The 20,478-nt window shown below is 43.1% G+C and overlaps 1 protein-coding gene across 2 annotated transcripts in view; it reads left to right on the forward strand.

Annotated features, from left to right (window-relative positions):
• The window catches only part of LOC123515493 (putative neural-cadherin 2), a 76,518-nt gene that overhangs the window by 51,855 nt on the left and 4,185 nt on the right, over positions 1-20,478 (forward strand). For both annotated transcript variants that reach the window (XM_045274102.1, XM_045274103.1), the window contains 19 exons: positions 11,659-11,778; positions 12,174-12,289; positions 12,897-13,061; positions 13,604-13,741; positions 13,877-14,054; positions 14,205-14,438; positions 14,530-14,693; positions 15,021-15,176; positions 15,430-15,606; positions 15,984-16,172; positions 16,276-16,489; positions 16,609-16,817; positions 17,032-17,192; positions 17,360-17,522; positions 17,822-18,004; positions 18,321-18,613; positions 18,784-19,165; positions 19,490-19,777; positions 20,020-20,120. In XM_045274102.1, the coding sequence (XP_045130037.1) occupies positions 11,659-11,778; positions 12,174-12,289; positions 12,897-13,061; positions 13,604-13,741; positions 13,877-14,054; positions 14,205-14,438; positions 14,530-14,693; positions 15,021-15,176; positions 15,430-15,606; positions 15,984-16,172; positions 16,276-16,489; positions 16,609-16,817; positions 17,032-17,192; positions 17,360-17,522; positions 17,822-18,004; positions 18,321-18,613; positions 18,784-19,165; positions 19,490-19,777; positions 20,020-20,120 (3,631 nt within the window). The remainder of the gene's footprint in view (positions 1-11,658; positions 11,779-12,173; positions 12,290-12,896; positions 13,062-13,603; positions 13,742-13,876; positions 14,055-14,204; positions 14,439-14,529; positions 14,694-15,020; positions 15,177-15,429; positions 15,607-15,983; positions 16,173-16,275; positions 16,490-16,608; positions 16,818-17,031; positions 17,193-17,359; positions 17,523-17,821; positions 18,005-18,320; positions 18,614-18,783; positions 19,166-19,489; positions 19,778-20,019; positions 20,121-20,478) is intronic.

A 20,478-nucleotide genomic window follows, 5' to 3' on the forward strand; every position in this document is an offset into this window, starting at 1 on the left:
TTAAATAATTCTGAAATCTAGAAAATACAAAAATGAAGCTTGCATTTAGTATGTGTGAGAGAGAGAGAGAGAGAGAGAGAGAGAGAGAGAGAGAGAGAGAGAGAGAGAGAGCAATTCTAATTATTTTTACAGTCCTCTAAATGTTAATGAAGGATGATCGTAACAGGAAAGAAATGGCAATAAAATGTTAATGGCGGTTAAAACAGATAATTATTCTTTCACACAAAGCTTCATAAATATCAAGTGACAACATTTTAATTTTTTCATAGATTTACATTTTTTTTTTTTTTTTTTTTTGCTGATACGGGTTATTTTTTTCTTTTTTTTCTTTTTTGTTGTGGGTGGCTTATACGGGTTATTTTTTTTATTAAGGGAGGGGGCTGATATTTTTTTTCCGGGGGATGCTGACACGGGTTATTATTTATTTTATTTATTTTATTTTTTTTATACGGGTTAATTTTTTTTTAGGGGCCCTGATACGGGTTATTATTATTATTGTTATTTTTACGGGAGCTCATACGGGTTGTTTTTTTCTTTTTCTTTTTTCTTTTGACTGATAAGGGAAAACACTGACACCCGCTGCTTGTACTCGTAATGCGCCACTTCGTAAGCATAACTGTGAGAAGCGTCTTAACCCTTTATTCTTTTCCAGGTTACTTCTCCAGCATAATTCTCTCGTTTTGATGCTGTATTTTCTCTTTCTTCCTTTTACTCCTATTCCTATTCTTCTTTCCTTTTTCTATTGGCAGTTTTGGTGAGACATTACTTAGCTCTCCAGCGTGTTAGGAATAAAAAGGTCTATTGCTGTTTTGTTATCTTTCTGTAATCTTTTGTAATTCTCCTCCTCCTCCTCTTTTTTTTTCTTTTTCTTCTTCTTCTTTTTCCTCTTCCTCCTCATCGATTTGTTCTTTCCTTTTTCTTAAAGGCAGTTTTGGTGAGATTTCATCCTTAGCTCTCCATCGTGTTATAGAAACTAGATGATTGTGTTAAGTATCCTTGTGTTGTGTTTGCCTGACCTGCTTTATTGTTGTTGTGACGCGAGGAAATTCAATACCGGAATACAACTAAGTTAATCAGGTAATCATTTTGTCGTTTATATATTTTGCAGTGAAAATGGAATGAGAATCGTATACAAAATACTGAACCGTGTACCATGATAGAGTAATATGCTCAAGAAAGTAACGAAATGAAAGGTTTGTGACCGTCGAAACACACATTTAACCTCTTCAGTACCTTGCCGCGTTTTCATTTTCCTTCCGGTTACTATTTAGTGATTTTATACAGCTTCAGAAACTTTGTGAGGATTAAACTAGTAAATATTCAGGCTATTAGTCTTTTGACCTCCTTGGACCCATCCTAATGCAGGTAAAATCGTCTAATCATGTCCCCAAATCATGGGAAATATGCGTTTCAGTATTGAAGGGGTTAATATTAGAGTTTCGAGCTGCGCATATATGCCATTTTACTAAGAATAAATTGTAGGAAGAATCGGAATAAATTACGAAAAAGAATTCTGGTGCAGAAGTATTACCTTCGGAATCCAGGCATTCTTTTTTCCCCGTTCATCAAGCTTCATTTCTTGCTCTGCTCGGGAAATGGAATTGTCTTGCGCCACGAGATGTGTACCACGCGTGACCTGAGTGAGCTATTGCCTGACAGAGCTTTCATCGAGAGAGAGAGAGAATCTGGATTTCGGCTAGAAGTACCGTGGAGCCTCGCCTTGCCCTCACCTCCCCCGGCCTGCATACTCCTGCCCACCCCACCCACCGCCTTCCTGCACGCCTCCCTCCTTCCCGCAGCCCTTGCCCGCATCCCCGCAAAGTAAGAAAGAAGTTTTATGCTTTCTGGACACACCACCACCTCACTGATGAGGGAGCGTCCCTCTCCCTGCCACTGGAACGAAGGAGCGCCCGTCTCCCTGCAAAGGGAACTAAAGAGCGCTTCTCTCCCTGCCACGGGAACTAAGCAACGTCCCTCTTTCTGTCACAGGAATGAAGAAACGCCTTTCTCCCTGCTATGGGGAACAAATAAGAGCGTTTCTCCTCCTACCACGAGAACAAAAACGCGCGCTTCACTCCCTGTCACGAGAACGAAGGAGCGCCCCTCTATCTGCCGCAGGGAATAAAAACTGCCAATCTTCCTGTAGCCAAGCTAAATGAGTACCGCCTACCCCATCACTCCATATTCCCTGACAGCAACCGCCAGCACTGTGATGCATTTTGATGCTCCTCATTAGCCCCTCCCGCTGGGGATGGTGGTACATTTTATTCCAGGAGCGCCTGTTTTTTTAACCAGGTCTTGTCTAGAAGTCGACCAGTCACTGATAATAGAGTGTCGCATGTCATTTCCCCCTGAGAAATCTAATCATTTCCCCGTTATCAATAAGTCAGACATTTTTACTCCTTCTGAAAATCTGAACCGAAGAACTGACGTACTTTTTTCACTCCACATTATTTAGATATCGTGGCGTCCTTGTGCTTGTGTGTTCGTTACTCTCACTACGAGGGTCTTACAAAATGGAATCAGAAGATTATTTCTAACACACACACACACACACACACACACACACACACACACACACACACACACACACACACACACACACACACATGAAAAAAGAAAACGTGCACACGGTTAAAAGACTTGTTTGCAATCATTACCAGCAGCGCCCTCGTGCAGGCCGCGGGGGCCACAACACAAATCCAGCAACATCCCTGCACTGCGGTGTGTTGTTTCATCTCGGTGAAAACGTTATTTCTGCCAACATTCCCGTACAATTTCCAACACGATGTAAAAAATGGATAAGCTTTCTGGCCAGCAATATTTTATAGGTGACCCAATCCCCAGATTTGTATACCAACCAGTAACGCTGCGGATGTACGAGGATGTCAGTTGAGAGTTGGACATGCAGCAGTCCAGCAATCCTCCGAACACTGGCCGTGACAAAAGCTGGACAGGTGGTGGCACGACTGACAGTACACATGAAATGATGACCGGTGATGAGCGACATGTCATTGTAAATCCACGAAAACTGGACGGTACAACAATTAGCAATAAAAGTGGTTATTGAGGAAGTACACGTGTAACGATAGACAACAATGATGTGTAATGATCATGTGACGGGTAGGTATAATGTCCACATTCTCCCTTTACTGGTGACCTTTAATCTTATTTTTTAAAGATTCATAATACTGTAAAAAGCATTGATATTCTTGCATTCCAGAGTGAACCGTGTAAACTTGATACTATCTTTACGTTGCTGTCGTATAGTAAATGATAACATGTTTATGGTGGCTTTGTATGACATGAGTAAACAATAAGTTGAAAAGAAGGAAGCAGTTCTGAAGAAAGAGCATGGCGGTAGAAAGAGCGACTCAACCCAGCTTTGTTTTTCTGTCGACCATTTTCGTTAACGAGAGGCTGAAAAGGTTCTCTACATTAATTTCCTCTCAGCTTGAAGTCTTTCTCCTTCAGTCTTTCCATGCCTCCCCTGGCCCCTTATCCCAGCCCAGTCAGGTCTTGCTTTGAGCCTTGAGACGTGTTGTGTCATGATCTGGATAAAGAAAATATAAAAAGTTTTGATACTTGGAGAGGAGATCCCGGGTCGGTAGTGTCTAGTTTGGCTTAGAGTTCTAGAGTTCAGACTCCAGCCAAACACAATTAACTAGAAACCAGGTCACCGATCACTCAGCGATGTACTAAACCCAAAAGTCTACAAATATGTATATTTTAATGTACCGAAAGTTTTTTGTTGCTGTGTATTGCTAGATATGAACCTCGTTTTTCATCACGTATTGCTTTAATCGGCTCTCATCCTATTCAGTGCATAAAACATGACACAGCTCTTGCTTTTATTTTGTATTTATGTTTTAATATTCCATAGGTGTGTATGGTAACACTTCTGTATAACGAGGAGAGCTTCCTCCCACCACTGGTTATTTGCTAGTTGTCTGTTTCATCAAATTTTACACTAACAATTGCCTTTGCCATATATATATATATATATATATATATATATATATATATATATATATATATATATATATATATATATATATATATATATATATATATATATATATATGTGTGTGTGTGTGTGTGTGTGTGTGTGTGTGTGTGTGTGTGTGTGTGTGTGTGTGTAATAATAATAATAATGATAATAATAATATTCCTGTTTATTTGAATGGCAGCTAGTACAGGTACAGAGCTGAAAATCTTACATATTGAATCAACTTATACATGTATATATTCTTATATACTAATAATCATACTTCTTAAGTCTACACAACCCCCATGTTGGCACCTGACGTGTGTGTGTGTGTGTGTGTGTGTGTGTGTGTGTGTGTGTGTGTGTGTGTGTGTGTGTGTGTGTGTGTGTGTGTGTGTGTGTACATATATCTGCAAATGACAAAATGCCTTTATATTGTTAATGACAGATCAGAGTAAGTTGAGCTTATCACATGATAATGTTTTCCGTATTTGCGAAGCCTTCACCAGGGACAACTGAAGGTATTGTCCGTGAGAGAGGTGAAGATTACGGAGTGACTGGGGACTTTGGCAATAGCTGGTGAGTGCTGCCTGTGAGGTGTGCGTGGGTGACGGCGGTAGTGACGGCGTTAGACGGTTAGAGTGACGGCTGAATTGGAGATGGAGCTTTGCCGATACCATGCGTCATCTTCTCACGACGTAACTCAATAATGGAAAGATGAATTTGACACGTCCCGCAAGGATTCTCAGGGAAATGGTAACGGCAGAGTGTTGGCCCAGATTTTCGGTTCATGCCTCCAGCCATCTGTCTGCAGCAAGTGCGCACCAGTCTCGCTTAAGGGAAGATTCCACGCTGTTGATTAACGAGTGATTAAGCGCATCCAAATGGGAATTCTCTCTCTCTCTCTCTCTCTCTCTCTCTCTCTCTCTCTCTCTCTCTCTCTCTCTCTCTCTCTCTCTCTCTCTCTCTCTCTCTATGTCAGAGAAGTATAAACAAAACTGAGAATAGACTGAGAAATGAAAGATTAATTATCCCAGCTCGGGTAGTTTGAGGACATTAGGAATGCATTTGTTGGACTCCTCAGGGAGCAGACACATTAATTATAGCGGCACCAGATATCACACTGTAGCGCTGCCTTCCTGCTGTGAGGCTTTTCTATTTCTCCAGGGCGCTGTCTAGACATATTTTGTGTTCATGCTGTGATAAGAGTTTGTTTCAAGTGGGTTTTTTTTACTTTCCTGCATGAGTAAAGTGTGAATTGAAACACGATTTTCTTGTTGTTATTATGTGTGTGTGTGTGTGTGTGTGTGTGTGTGTGTGTGTGTGTGTGTGTGTGTGAAGTGGGGAACACGCAAGCGCCCTTCACGTTTTTCTTTAGTTTTAATATTGTGGGGAAGATCGTCGTGTATCGAATGTTGAAATTATTCACGTGTATTCTTTTTCCATTGTGTTTCACTGTTTGATATGCTGCAGTCTCTGACGAGACAGCCAGACGTTGCCCTACGGAACGAGCTCAGCACTCATTATTTCCGATCTTCGGACAGGCCTGAGACCAGGCACACACCACACACCGGGACTACAAGGTCACAACTCCTCGATTTACATCCCGTACCTACTCACTGCTAGGTGAACAGGGGCTACACGTGAAAGGAGACACACCCAAATATCTCCACCCGGCCGGGAAATCGAACCCCGGTCCTCTGGCTTGTGAAGCCAGCGCTCTAACCACTGAGCTACCAGGCATGTGTGTGTGTGTGTGTGTGTGTGTGTGTGTGTGAATAGAAAATATTTCTGGTCGTGCCTCTAGTGTGTGTGTGTGTGTGTGTGTGTGTGTGTGTGTGTGTGTGTGTGTGTGTGTGTGTGTGTGTGTGTGTGTGTGTGTGTGTGTGTGTGTGCTGATTGCTTTGTCCTTGCATTTTGTATATTTTCAATTTTTATTCATACGTCTTTCTTTATTTACATATTTTCGTTATTCCTGCATCGGTCATATGTTGAGCATTTCCACACAAATAAACCAAAGTTCCCCTAAACATAAATGGTAACAATAAAATATAAAGGACAACAACAATAGGAAAGCGCCTCGTTCACTCACCCACGTCGCTTGCACTCCGGAATTTCAGTCAGCGAGAATTTTTCGCTAAAACTTTCATTTCTTTCCTTCCACTCCACTTGCCACAAAAAAACACTACTGATGTTTGTGTTTATTTAGCACATTTTTGCGTCACTTTTTTTTATGTGTAAAGTTTGCTCTCTCTCTCTCTCTCTCTCTCTCTCTCTCTCTCTCTCTCTCTCTCTCTCTCTCTCTCTCTCTCTCTCTCTCTCTCTCTCTCTCTCTCTCTCTCTCTCTCTCTCTCTCTCTCTCTCTCTCTCTCTCTCTCTCTCTCTCTCTCTCTCTCTCCCTGCAGCACACAAGGGAAGTACTGACCACAGTCCATGTTTACAGTTGGAATTGATGAAGAAACAATGAAAACATGTACCCAATTAAATTCCCTATCTTTACCATATTATCAAATTCTCTCTCTCTCTCTCTCTCTCTCTCTCTCTCTCTCTCTCTCTCTCTCTCTCTCTCTCTCTCTCTCTCTCTCTCTCTCTCTCTCTCTCTCTCTCTCTCCCTCTCTCTCTCTCTCTCTTTCATCTTAGAGAGTTAACTTAGTAGATTTCACCCGCCAATGCCTCAATTTTCGTGCCAGTGACTGTCTCCTTCAAATTTCAAAAAGTAGCATTGAAAAGGTAGAGGGAAAGAGGAAAGCACAGTAGCGGTTTGTTATTTCCTCTTCGGCATACAGTAGCCAGAGGGGGGACTTGGGGTGGAGCCGGTCAAACACAGCAAGGCACGGTGGAAAGGCTTGGTTTTGTGAAAGTTACTTTTGATTGTGGCCGCAACACGGATTCGATGGCATGTTTCGCAAATGGCGCTGCAGTGTATGCGTGTGTGTATACGTACGTGTGTGTGTGTGTGTGTGTGTGTGTGTGTGTGTGTGTGTGTGTGTGTGTATGTGTGTGTGTGTGTGTTTGTGTGTGTGTCAAGTACTCACACAGTAAAGTGGTCGTGTTGTTTCCAAGTCACACAGTGTCACCGGGACTTTGTTAAGTGAAAGCCATTTATCCCAGAACGCAGGGCCGATTCTGACATCAGGATTACGGCGGTACACGATCCCCATGCTGCCTGTTATCGACCAGCAGCGTGGAGGGGAAGCTTTCACCTTCAGCTGATCCCGGATTTGAACCGTAGATTGATGAAGACAGACCAGTACATCACGTCAGCTCTCCAGGATAAAGAGTGTATAATTAAACCTTTCTGCGTCTTACCACAGCCAATTTTGAGGACTTTTGAGTATGTTAGCGAGGTTTTTAAATCACCTATGGAAAAAAACACATGATTCATTCTTGCTCTGGCTTTTTTTGAATAGTCACGTTGAGTTATTCAACTTCTGACGATGACTTTACCTCTCCAGTGGGACAAAATAGTCAAAGTGGAAGTTCAGCATGATAATACGTACTCTTTAACAGCTATTTTCAGATACTACAGCGATGACTAGTCGAGTTCCCATGAGTGTTTTATTTTCTATTCTTGTTGCAGTGTCCTCATTAGACTATCACAGATATTATGCATGGAAAGACACTTGAAGATCCCAATAACCCACATAGGAGTAAAACAAACAGTACTCGAGGTAAACCTCTTTAAAGGTGTAGAAATGTAGTGTCTTGTCTCTTGTTTCTATAAAAGACGATTAAAACACACAAGAGCGAAACCTGAAAACCCTTCTCAGAAAACTCATTATATTCCTGCCAAACAAGAGAGAAGCAATAGGAACCTTTTTCCTCACATTGTCATTTTACCCCACATGTCTCACTGAGGTGTTTTAACAAGTTCCTCACTATGAGCCTGATAACAACTGTTTCTCTCCTTCTGCAGGTGTTCCCGCTCCGTCCCCTCAGCTCCATTATGCTCGTCTCTTTAATGGAAGAGTTAACTTTTATCTCCTCTGCAATAGTCTGCTTGCCATTGTTTTTCCTTAACTTTTACCTCCTTTATTGGCAGTCTCTAGAAAAGTCTCGCTTCCATTGTCTTTACTCTTTACTCCCACTCATTCGTTGAAAAAGAAGGGTACAGTATGTCATCTTTTCACCTCTTTTTCCTCATCTTTTTTTCTTGTCATTGTTTAGCGACTTCCTTTTTTTAGCGTCACCCTCTCACTTTTTCCTCATAAAATTCTTGACCTCTTTTCGTGATTCACATGTCAAAGTTAAATGTAAATTCAGAGACGGACAGACAGAGATTAGAAGAGATTAGTGACAAAATACATTGATTCTTTGGACTGACTGGTGTGAGGTGAAGTAAGCAGGTGGCGAGCGAAGACAGAATAGATACGCGAGAACAGTAGCGAAGTGGAAAATAGGAAGAAACAAAGAAAATGAAAATAGGGAAGAGGATGAAGAGGATGAACATAACGTAGAGGAGGATGAAGAGGAAGCGGAACAGAAGATATATATACAGTACGTAGAATTTGAGCTCATATAAAGAGAGGAATATGATTAAAGGAATCCTGAATACTTGTGTATCTATAATGGAGGGTGTCCGCTGAGATTCTGCCTTAAGCCCTTTCGTACTATACCGAGTTTACACATTCATTATTGTTACTATTTCGTGATTTTATACGGCTTCAGAAACTTATGTGGGGATTAAAATAGTAAAGTCTCTGGCCATTAATCTTTTGACGTCCATAGACCCTCCCCAATGTAAATAAAATCGTCTAATCACACTCAATTCTCAGGGTAGAAATGCGTCCCAGTACTGAAGTGGTTAAGCATATGTCGTGTGGAGGAGGAGGAGGAGAAGGAGACGTAATTGGTATTAATATTCATCAATGCTACACGTTAACTCAGGCTCAGTTATCGTGGAGTAATTCTCTCTCTCTCTCTCTCTCTCTCTCTCTCTCTCTCTCTCTCTCTCTCATGGATAAGGAATAGTTTGTGAACATTAATTAAGAGCTTCATGAGACTTATGACCATTTTTTTCTTTTTCTTTCCTTCTTTCTTTCTTTTTCCCTCTTGTGTTATTTCCACGTCGCGAGTAAAGAAGTGCCGCTTATCAGATGAAAGGAGACTTGGCGGAAATGAGTTAGCATGGAATAAGAAATAGCGACTCGTGAGGTGTGTGTGGGGGGCGAGGGGGGCAGCAGTGTAAGGGCGGGAGGCTGTTAAGTCCCGTCCCGTGAACAACTGTATTCCTCCTCCTTGGTTCTTCCTTTGCATTTTCTTTGAGGTAATCCCAACTTTCCTTTCTCCCTCCCAGCAGCCCGCCCCATCACACGCAGTTCGCTCCCTTCCTTCTCTCATTCCTTTGCTTCTTTGTCACTTAGTTTCTTTCTTCTCTCAACTTTCTCCTTTTCCCTCTCCTGCCGGCAACACTTCCCTTCCCCATCCCTGGAGGAAGTTGCACGGCCCTTCCTTTTTCCCTTTCATTCCACAACCCATAATGCAGAAGCTCTACCAGAAGACGAGAAACTTCAGTCTCCCCTCGGGGATAACATTGCTCTGGAGAAATCGTTGCCAGAACACAGTCGACAATATTACCTCAGGAACGTCGTGTCTGATTGCCTGACCCCGCGCACATCTTGGCTGGAAATGTCCTGTCTTGAAGCGTCTCCGAGATATCCACCTTCTGTCCTGTAACCTTTGTTTTATAACAGTTGTGCGCCATGATGCCATAACACTCGACGGTATCTACCCTGTTTGTTACTAGAATTTGTTGTGTGTTGTCTGCTTCTCGCTTGGTGTAGTCCGCGGAGGTTAGAAAGCGTGGGGTTTATCGTGAGATGAGAATTTGGGTAAACATTGCACTATACCGCCAGACGTGACCTTATGGGATTAAAAATGCAAGGGATGACTTTCTAAGCTCTTGATTATTCCTGACTGTTCTTAAACTCTGAGGCTTGTTGTTGTTGTTGTTGTTGTTGTTGTTGTTGTTTCTTCTTCCTGTCAATGTTGTTACCTCACTCCCTCACAAACTTAAAGTAAGACACGTGTAGTTAGTAAATTGATCGGCTTTGTTTAGTATGAGTTAATTAAGTCTTCTTCCTCCTTCTCCTCCTTTAAGTCCTCCTCCTCCTCCTCCTCCTCCTCTTTTCTGCACCCACCACCTTTTTTAACTCTCCCACTTCACCTCACACACGCTCCTCGCTAAAAGTCTATTGAAGTAATTAAGTATCTGTTCCCTCCCTCTGCAAACAACGACCAAACAACAACAAAACAAATTCCCTGATATCGTACAGGAATTATTTTGCCACTTAATTTTTGCGTTTTTCTTGAACCGATAGACGAATGTTGAATGTTATCTGTCGTATAAAAACCCTTCGTATCTTTTAAGCAAGTGAGAAAACTTCTAAATCAGTTTCTCTTACGATCTTTTTTTTTTTTTCTTTCTCGTTATTTCTCTCCTTCTTGACTTTGGATATTTCTGGAGGTCTTCAGAATTTTTAAAGTGAGAATTCTCTTCCATTTTCAAAGTAATAGTTATTAGCATTTCAATTTTTTTTTCCAGTTATTCCTTTCTTTTGTGAGTATGCATTAAATGAAACCAAATATTTTCTTTCTTCACTATCTCCATGAAAAGGAAAAGGAAACCTGGAGGAGAGAATGTCGAAGTCCTGACAGGCGTAAATTACGATAAGTGGTTGAGAAAGAGAGAGAGAGAGAGAGAGAGAGAGAGAGAGAGAGAGAGAGAGAGAGAGAGAGAGAGAGAGAGAGAGAGAGAGCGCAAGGTATTTGTTGATGGACTTTAATTAATGCACGACAAGGTGAGTTCAGGAAAAAAGTGAACACTGAAAAAAAAATGATAATGATAAAAGAATAAACAAAAATAATGATAATAACAAAAACTTAACTTCTCATCCTTGTAACCTTTCTTAATAATGGTTCGTGTGAGACCCTTAAGTGTTTCAGAATACAGGCCTGGACTTTCTTTCTTTGATTTTCTTTCTTTTCCTTCGTATTCCAGCCGAGAAGACAGTGTTACGTCTTAGCTTTGTTGTGGGAATGTTCTTAATGACGCTTTGAACACTGGTGGGATAGAAAAGAAATCATATTTACATCCAAACTTTTAACTTAAGCAGATTTATACAATAGACGTAAAATCCACCGCCACCTGCGTCTCTCATTAGTACCGTCTTGTTTTTCTCTTTTTCTTTTATATTTGTCTTTTTTCCTGACGCATTTTGTTGAGAGAGGTAAAAGTTATTGTTTAATAGTGTAACGTTTAAATGGGATCTCTCTCTCTCTCTCTCTCTCTCTCTCTCTCTCTCTCTCTCTCTCTCTCTCTCTCCTAACGAGAAGAGAATTTTTCGTGTGCCTTTTTGTCTCTCTGTCCGCTGTTGGACGGACGGGTTCGGTCATTAGTGAAAATCTTGAATCTCAGCACAAACTACCGACACTGTTTCCTCTCATCCAGCGCGGGACAAATGGGCCTCGGCCAGGACTGGGGGAGATGAAGGAAAGACAGGAAAGCACGGAACCCTTGATGATGGTAATCTCTCTCTCTCTCTCTCTCTCTCTCTCTCTCTCTCTGTATATTGACTTTTAAACAGGAAAAGCAGCCCATTTTGATAATCTCTTGGAATCAGATTATTACTTCAAATTCATATGAACCAGACACTCTTTCTTTCTCACAGTGACCAAGCTGGTGGGCAGCGACCCGGTGGAGTTCAAGCAGCCGGAGTATGAGGTGACGGTTCCTGAGAACACCAGCGCTGACCACCTGCTGCGGCTGTCCGCCAGGGTTCGAGCCTCAGGTGAGTTCTTTTCTTAGGGAAGGTGACAAACAGCTCTCTTACATGTCTCTGGCAATGTATGGATAAGAGGATGACATTCATTAAGGTCCCTACCAGAACGAGGCGACAAACGAGTCTCTCGCTACCACGTTATCACAACTGTTTTACACTGAAGAGTATCATACATCTTATTCATCCCTATCATATTTCTTAGTTTGCTGTTGTGATGGACACACTGGCTTATTGGATGTTTGGTATCTCTAAAACTCCACCACTCCATTGTTTACAAAAGCGTTTGTTGTTTTTGCAAAGGTTTGATTTCCGAGGAATATTAATTAGTATTTTCTCTAATATCAGCGAAACAATCTAATCATTCATCACTCTGCTAAACCCTGCTCTTGCCCTCTTTCCTTCAGGTGAGACTGTAAAGTATCGGATCATTCAAGGTAACGAGGACAACTTATTCCATCTCGACCCAGCTTCTGGCATCCTCTCGCTCCTGCAGCCTCTTGACTACGAGCTGCAGCAACAGGTGGGTCTCGCCAAGCACTCAGACTTGTCATATGTGTGTGTGTGTGTGTGTGTGTGTGTGTGTGTGTGTGTGTGTGTGTGTGTGTGTGTGTGTGTGTGTCTAAACTCTTAAACCGCAAACAGCAGTGAAGGTTAGCTGTTCACTGCAGCATTTCACTAAGTGTCATTCTTCTCCCTGCACCTGGGTGTTCACTTTGCAGGCGATGCGTGAAATGAATCACAAATAACACTGGCTGGTCCTCGATGGAATTCGATACTACTGAAAAGCGGAAGCAAATCCTGTCTTTGTCCTCGACTGTACTGCATGCCATCGGCCTTTCCGCTACAAGCTCAGGGTAGACGTGATAGTAATGACAGACTTTTCTTTTCATTACGTTCCATCGTTCAGGACAGGCGGCGTGAGGCTTCCACGGGGAACGAAGTTGAAATAGTACTTGGACGCACACACCTTCACCCACTTGCATTGATTATTTCTTTGGAAAAGCGGTAATAGCCATTGAGGCAATGCCTGAATGTCTTAAATTACATTACTCTCTCTCTCTCTCTCTCTCTCTCTCTCTCTCTCTCTCTCTCTCTCTCTCTCTCAAAACTGGCTCTTCGTCCCTCAGCATGAACTATTGGTGGAGGCGGTGGTTGGAGCTGCAAGGAGTGTGGCGCGGGTGGTGGTGAAAGTGGACGACCAAAACGACCACGCGCCGGTGTTCCTGAGGGCGCTACACGAGACCCAGATCACCGAGGAGGACAACAGACACCTGCCCAAAGTCATACTGAAGGTAGGGACTCTGTGTGGTTTTATTCCCTCTTATATTTCGTAATTCACCACTGTCGTCTGCTGGGCACCCAGCCCGCCTTTCCCATTACGGAGCGAGCTCAGAACTCATATACCTATTTTAGGGTAGGACTGAGACTGCACCACACACCACACACACCGGGAAAGCGAGACCACAACCCTTCGAGTTACATCCCGTACCTATTTATTGTTAGGTGAACAAAGGCTACACATTAAGAGGTTGCCCATTTGCCTCGCCGTGCCCGTGTGTGTATTTACCTAGTTGTAGTTTTACAGGGCCTGAGCTTTACATTCGTGTGGCCCCGTCTCCATATCTACACTTATCCAATTTTCTTTAAACCTATGCACACTCTTTGCTGACACCACTTCCTCACTCAAACTGTTCCAAGTCTCAACACATGTGTGTGTGTGTGTGTGTGTGTGTGTGTGTGTGTGTGTGTGTGTGTGTGTGTGTGTGTGTGTGTGTGTGTGTGTGTGTGTGTGTGTGTGTGTGTGTGTGTGTGTGTAAATTAAATTATCCTGCAGCAAGTGACAGCAGTGGACGAGGACACAGGTCGGTTTGGGAGCCTCACCTACACCATCTCCGGAGATGGCATCTTCACTAACGGGTCGCGGCCTTGCTTCTCCTTGGATGCTGCCTCCGGAACAGTCTTGCTTCTCAGGGTGAATACAACATGCTTCATATTTATGAATGTGATGACAAAGATCATAATATGTCTGTGTCTATCATAACATCATTTCATATACTTTTTTCACAGCCCCTATTTCTGATAATATATTTTCTCTTCCCACATTTAGCCTTTAGACCGTGATCCTCCTCACGGCCAGGCTCAATGGCGCCTGCGTGTGACAGCCACTGATGGGGAGCTTGAAGCACACACTGACATCCGTGTCAACCTCAAAGATGCCAATGACAACGCGCCCTTCTTCCCTTCTCCTATCACCACGGCCACCGTCTCTGAAGACACGCCCATCGGTAGCACTCATGCAAAGCAGCCATGTGGCTTATTACTGAAAGAACCGTGACTATGATAATATCTTTATTAATTGTGTTACTGTCAGTGTTGATATTATAACTGACAGTAACATTCATTTCTCTACGTATAATGATAACGGTGTTCTGCAGGGTCGTCGGTGACGCGCGTGGTGGCCACGGACCACGACGACCCCCAGGAGGGAGACAACGCCAAGGTGACCTTCTCGCTGGAGAAGAACGCGATCGACGAGTCGAGCGGCCGTCCCATCTTCGCGATCGACAGCGAGCTGGGCGTCATCACCACGGCGCTGTGCTGCCTCGACCGGGAGAAGACCCAGCGCTACGTCATCCAGGTGGTGGCGACCGACGGCGGCGGCCTCAAGGGTGAGTGTGAGGGAAACACGCCCGTGTCACTCTTCTTTTCTCCCTTTCCCTCCTCGCTGCTCACCTCCTACCCCCCTCACGCCTCTCCCAGGCACGGGAACGGTGGTGGTGGACGTGGACGACGTGAACGACGTGCCTCCGAGGTTCTCGCGGCCCGAGTGGACGCTGGACGTGCCTGAGAGCCTCGACCCCGACAACGTGCTGGCCACACTCACCGTCGTGGACCAGGACGTCACCAACGACTTCGCCTACAGGGTCAGTTCTATCAATTAACTTCTTTTATTTCAAGTTAATCCTCTTATTATGTGTATATTTTCTTGAACCATTTCCTTCCTTCATATTTTTAGTTTTGATAAATGATTTTCAGTAATTCCCAATAGAAATTTAATGTGTATCTCTAGTGTCACATAGCTCACTTCTAAACAGAATTCAATTTTGCACAGAAAACAATTTGCTTATAAAGTATCAATAAGACCTCACATAACAGTATGAAATAATGTGTTAAAAATTTAAGATAAGAAAAAAATCTGCTAAAGTTATGCCTCAGAAAATGTGCCTTCTCTTAATGGTTTTCCACTACAGGTGGTGCCAGAGAGTGGGCGTGGCTGGCAGATGTTTCAAGTGGAGGGTGTGTCAGGATCACTCCCTGGTGGGAACCTGAAATCAGTGAAACCGCTGGATTTTGAGAATCCTGACCATCGGCAGGGATTTAATTTCAAGGTTCAGGTCACGGATGTGGTGAGTGTGTATTTCCTTAGTTGTGGCATATCTTATTTGTGATGTACGGGAAAGTATCTTTGCACATGTCCATGTCTGCATGTTTCCAGCAAAAATCACTAGAAAAATAAAGGTGTGTGTATTATTTATTGTAAACTTAATAAGAATGAATTTCATTGAGAGTACATTACTGTACTGAATATTAAACACATTGCTCCTGTCATAACTTTACAAGAAAAATCTGTTCATTTTATCAGCCATGTCACATCCACAGGGAGAAGCTGGATGGGGACAGAAGGAACACATAGCTGAGACCTGGGTAAGGCTGAAACTGGTGGATGAGAATGACAATGACCCTGTGTTCAACAAGGAAAGCATCCACCTGATGCTACCTGAAGACACCCCACGTGGATCCCTCCTTGCCTCCTTCACGGCCGTTGATCCAGATGCTGTAAGTCTTCACAGTTAACAAATATTTTTATTCAAACATGAACATATGTACATCTATCTATCTATCTATCTATCTATCTATCTATCTATATATATATATATATATATATATATATATATATATATATATATATATATATATATATATATATATATATATATATATATATATATATATATATATGCACTTATAACTTAAAGTTCTGTGTTGGCGCACACAACTGAGAGTCATCTTTCTTAGAAGGAAATACGTATTGGAGAAGTAATGATAGCATTGAACTAGGCCTCTCCAGGTGTGACCAACCATTTATGTTTGAAATTTTGATAAAAAATTTGAACCAAACAAAGTCTCTTCATAACTTTCCCCCCTTCCATCAGGCTGGAGAAAGCCAGATTAGTTACCGTGTGGATCCAAACAGTGACCCGGGCCATCAGTTTGATGTAGACAGGACAGGTGCCATGCGTCTGGTGGGTGGGTTGGACCGTGAAATTACAGATGCTCACAGTTTGCTGTTATGGGCAGTTGATGATGGGGCACCACCCAGGACAACCACCGCCACTCTTACTGTGAGTACATATTTATGAGATGTTAAGAATCAAGTGTTTTATTTCCTTGGATTTTTTTTTTTCATTCTTTTCATATTTGCATGTAGGTACTGACTCTCAACAGATCAATGTGACAGACGTGAACGACAACCCGCCGTTCTTGTCTGAGCCTCGTGAGGTGCAGGTGACAGAGAACAGCCAGGCACAGCTGGTGGCGCGGGTCAAGCTGGGTGACCCCGACGATTGGCAACAGGGTCACGGGCCACCCTTCACCATCTCCCTGGACCCTCGTGCGCCGCCCCACGTCACCGACAGCATCAGAGTCACGCTGGACAGAAGTGAGTCGCGCCAACACTCTGTACACTTGGCTACACTTGTTTTCAGTGGATCTGCACCTCCACCTCTGGAGGGAGCGAGACTCGCCTCCCTGATTGATGCCTTCCTGTGTTTGGTGCAGGAGGGGACGACGGGCGGGGCGTGGGCGTGGTGTGGACGCGGGCGGCGCTGGACCGAGAGGAGCGTCCCGCCCTGCTGGTGCCCCTGGTGGTGGGCGACGCTGGGTGGCCATCACTCACCGCCACCGTCACCCTCACCCTGCACGTGGCCGACATCAATGACAACCCCATGGCGCCCGCCGCCAAGACCGTCACCGTGCACACCATGCAGGTTAGACCTTCAACAACAAATCAGACCCACCGCACATTATCAGTTAGGACTGCTACATACTAATTGTAGATTTTGAATTACATACCTAGTTTCTTTTATGAGTATGCCATTGTCATCATTATTTAGATCTTTCAGGATATTTGTCTGTAAGATTAACTGATTTAAATGTACTCTAGTTTTGTAAATCCTCAATCAGACTCTCTCTCTCTCTCAGCGGAAGGGGGCATCAGTACCACTTGGTCGAGTGTACGTACAAGATCCAGATAACTGGAATACTGGTGCTAAGACCTTCGCCTGGAGACACCCTCAGGCTGGTTTTTTCCTGAACACCTTCACTGGTCACTTGTCCATGGCTCCCTCCACTCCAGATGGCCAGTACGGGTACAATCTATCCATTTCAAAACTTCAAGCTCTCTCTCTCTCTCTCTCTCTCTCTCTCTCTCTCTCTCTCATTATGACATTATTATCTTAAAGTATTTTTTATTAGACTTTTGCATACACAGTCCTGTATTTCCCCAATAATGTTGTGCCTCTGGTGGCAGGTATGAACTCAGGTTCATAGTGAGTGACAGTGATCAGGGACAAAGGAACATAGAGGCCAATGTAACTGTCTTGGTGAAGCGCCTCAGCCCGGATGATGTGAGGAGTGCCATGCCCCTCACACTGACCTCCCACAGCCAAAGCTTGGTGAGGTCTCATTCTGAGGTAGGACATGCTCATTGTGAAGGCATTAATTGTACAGATTTCTTATACATTGTTTTCTCTGTGCTCACCAAGTTTGCTATTAAATATTCATTTCAATAGGTATGTATTAGCTCACTTTTTATCTTCAGTTATAGTTTGTGTTTGATGTACCATATTATCAAACCACTATTATGCTTTATTTGGGTAGAAAAATCTTGAGTTGGACGTTACTATTCTTTGAAACTGTGCTACTCAATGCACTTTCTTCAAGGCAACACCATGCATGCATTTCTTTAAGAAGCATTGTGTTGATATTTCAGGCTGGAGTGTCAGTGTTGAGTCGTCTGGTGGGCGCCATTCAGGCATGGGCAGGTGGTGGTGGTGCAGCAGTAAAAGTTATTTCCCTGCAACCTTTGGAGGGAAAGATTCCTGCCACACGAGTTTGGCTCTCTGCTGTAGGAATTGCTAATTTTGAATATCTTTTGCTTTACCACAAAAATAAGGTAAATGTAAGTCCTAATATTAGAGATCCCTAAAGTGGTTAACTTTGACTTCAGGAATGTGTGTGACTTTTCATGAGACCATGAGATGATAAGGAGATCAAATTGGGTCAGTTAATGACTTGGATTCAGTGGAGGTTTATGCTTGCACCGTTGTTTGTTTTAGATTATCTTTATGTTGTATCATTAGTAGTTAACTGATTTTTCATAAGTGTATGTAGGTCAGCAAACACTCATAAAACTTCATTAAGAGAGTGATAAGTGGAAAAGTTTTTGAATCTTTATAAAAGATTGATAATTGGTTTCCTTAATACTACAGCTGAGTGCAACACTAGGAACCAGTGTGCAGGATGTGGGTGTGATCTCTTGCCATGAGGATGCTGCTGCCTCCTTAGATAAGATAGCAGAGGAGAGATGTGTAGGTGGCTGTTGGGTGGGCCTTGCTGAACACTTTAGTGTGGTGGATGCCAACTCCTCTGCAGTAGTGGGACCTCAGGTGGTCATACGAGGACCCTGTGGCTGCACAGGTACCACCACACCTCGAGTCAACTCCTGCACCCCCGATACCTGTCTTAATGGAGGAAGGTGCCTTAGTACTGCTTCAGGCTCTCGGTTAGTACATCCAGAACCTATAAACAAAGGAAACTCATTATAGAGGTTTGGTCTTGTAAATGAACAATCATTAGAGCATGAAAGGTACCTGTTACACCACATCTCGACCCACAAGGTTTAAGTTTTTCATTTATCATGATGGTTTTCCTCTTTTATTCTTCATTCCTCAGCTGCATCTGTCCACATGGTACCTTGGGTTCCCACTGCAAAGTGCTGTCTAGGTACTTTGAGGGGGATGGGGAAGGGGAGGATGCCAGCACTGAACTAGCCTCAGAGGGTTCATGGGCATGGGTGCCACCCATTCCACCATGCACTGAGGTGCACATTAGTGTGGAAGTGCTAAGCATGGTGGGAACAGCTGCACTGCTTTATTCAGGATCTGACCAAAGTGTGGCACAAGGACCAAACATGCATGATGTACTGTTGTTGGAACTGCGTCAGGGTCAGCCAGTGCTGCTGCTGGACCTAGGCAGTGGCCCCATCACCCTAACCCTCAACACCTCCCTCACTGACAACATGTGGCACAGGATAGACCTCATCTGGAAGGATGAGGTGAGTCACTACAGATAAAATGAGATGGAGAATGTTCTTTGATTATTCCTTTGGCTGTGGGATGACACTAAAGCAATAGTTTATACAATCAAATCCTTAATGATTATTTTGTTTTCAAGTAGATTTACCTTCATTCATCAGGAAATCATCAGGAAATCTTTACAGTTCACTAAGCTTTTCAACAAATTAGAAAGTTTCTGTATATATCTTTTGCATACATCAATGGTTTATGTCCCTCATAGTCCATATCGCTTTGAAGCAATTCAATACACACATGGAAACATACATATTTGCATACATACTTACAGTCTGTCCCATCCATAGTTGGTGGAGATGCTTGTAGACCTGTGTTTGGGTGACCACTGGGACAAGCTGCCAGCATCCTCTCCTGCTGCTCACAACCATTCATCCACAACTGTCTTCCCTGATGTCCACATGTGTCGGGGCTCTGCTAAGCTGCCACAGAATAACCACATCCTCAACTCAAGTGGGGTGCTTCAGGTGGGTGGGATAGTGCACCCATTACCTCCCATCATTATGGGTAGAGATCCAATGCTACCCCATCCACCACACTTTCATGGTTGCATCAAGAATCTCAGAATTAATGGCAAGGTGAGTATCACGATATTTAGACATAGATCAACATAAAGGGTTGAAAGAAATCGTTACTCATTCTGTTTCATATGTTGTTTTAAGTGACCAAAGAATAATGAAGATAGACATTTATCCAACCATAAAATCAAGGATTTCACTCTTGATAATATATTCATACTTGTTATTTATTAGAAAGATAAAGATAGGGACTCATTTACCTCTTTCACAGAATTCATTTGGATTTTAATATACTTCCACAGTTGATAGACTTGGGAAATAGTGTCCTCAGCAAAGCCAGCACCACAGGGTGTCATGCTGCAGACTGCCTCATCAATAACCTCTATTGTGGCCCTCATGGCAGGTCAGTGTAGTTCAAGCTGTGACATATCCAGAGATTTTGCTCGTTCCCTGCAAAATCCTAATTTCTTATGATCTGACCACACCCTCACTTCAAGCATGGCACAGCAGGAAGGAGAAGATGGGAGGGAGAAACAGGAAGTGGGAGAGGGAGAATTAAGCAGATGGGACTGAGAAACTGTTTGTTTCTGACTGAAGAAAGACTTGTATTGTATAGTCATTCATAGAATTATATGTCTTTTGGTACTATATGTTTTTTTACTTTATTGATCATAGAAGAGTGATGACATTGCTCCTAAAGATTTTAATTATCGAGTTTGTCACGTCTGACACTGATGACATAAGGCATAAAATTTTGATTA

Source organism: Portunus trituberculatus, chromosome 39 (genome assembly GCF_017591435.1).
Source record: "Portunus trituberculatus isolate SZX2019 chromosome 39, ASM1759143v1, whole genome shotgun sequence".
Classification (NCBI taxonomy): Eukaryota; Metazoa; Arthropoda; class Malacostraca; order Decapoda; family Portunidae; genus Portunus; species Portunus trituberculatus.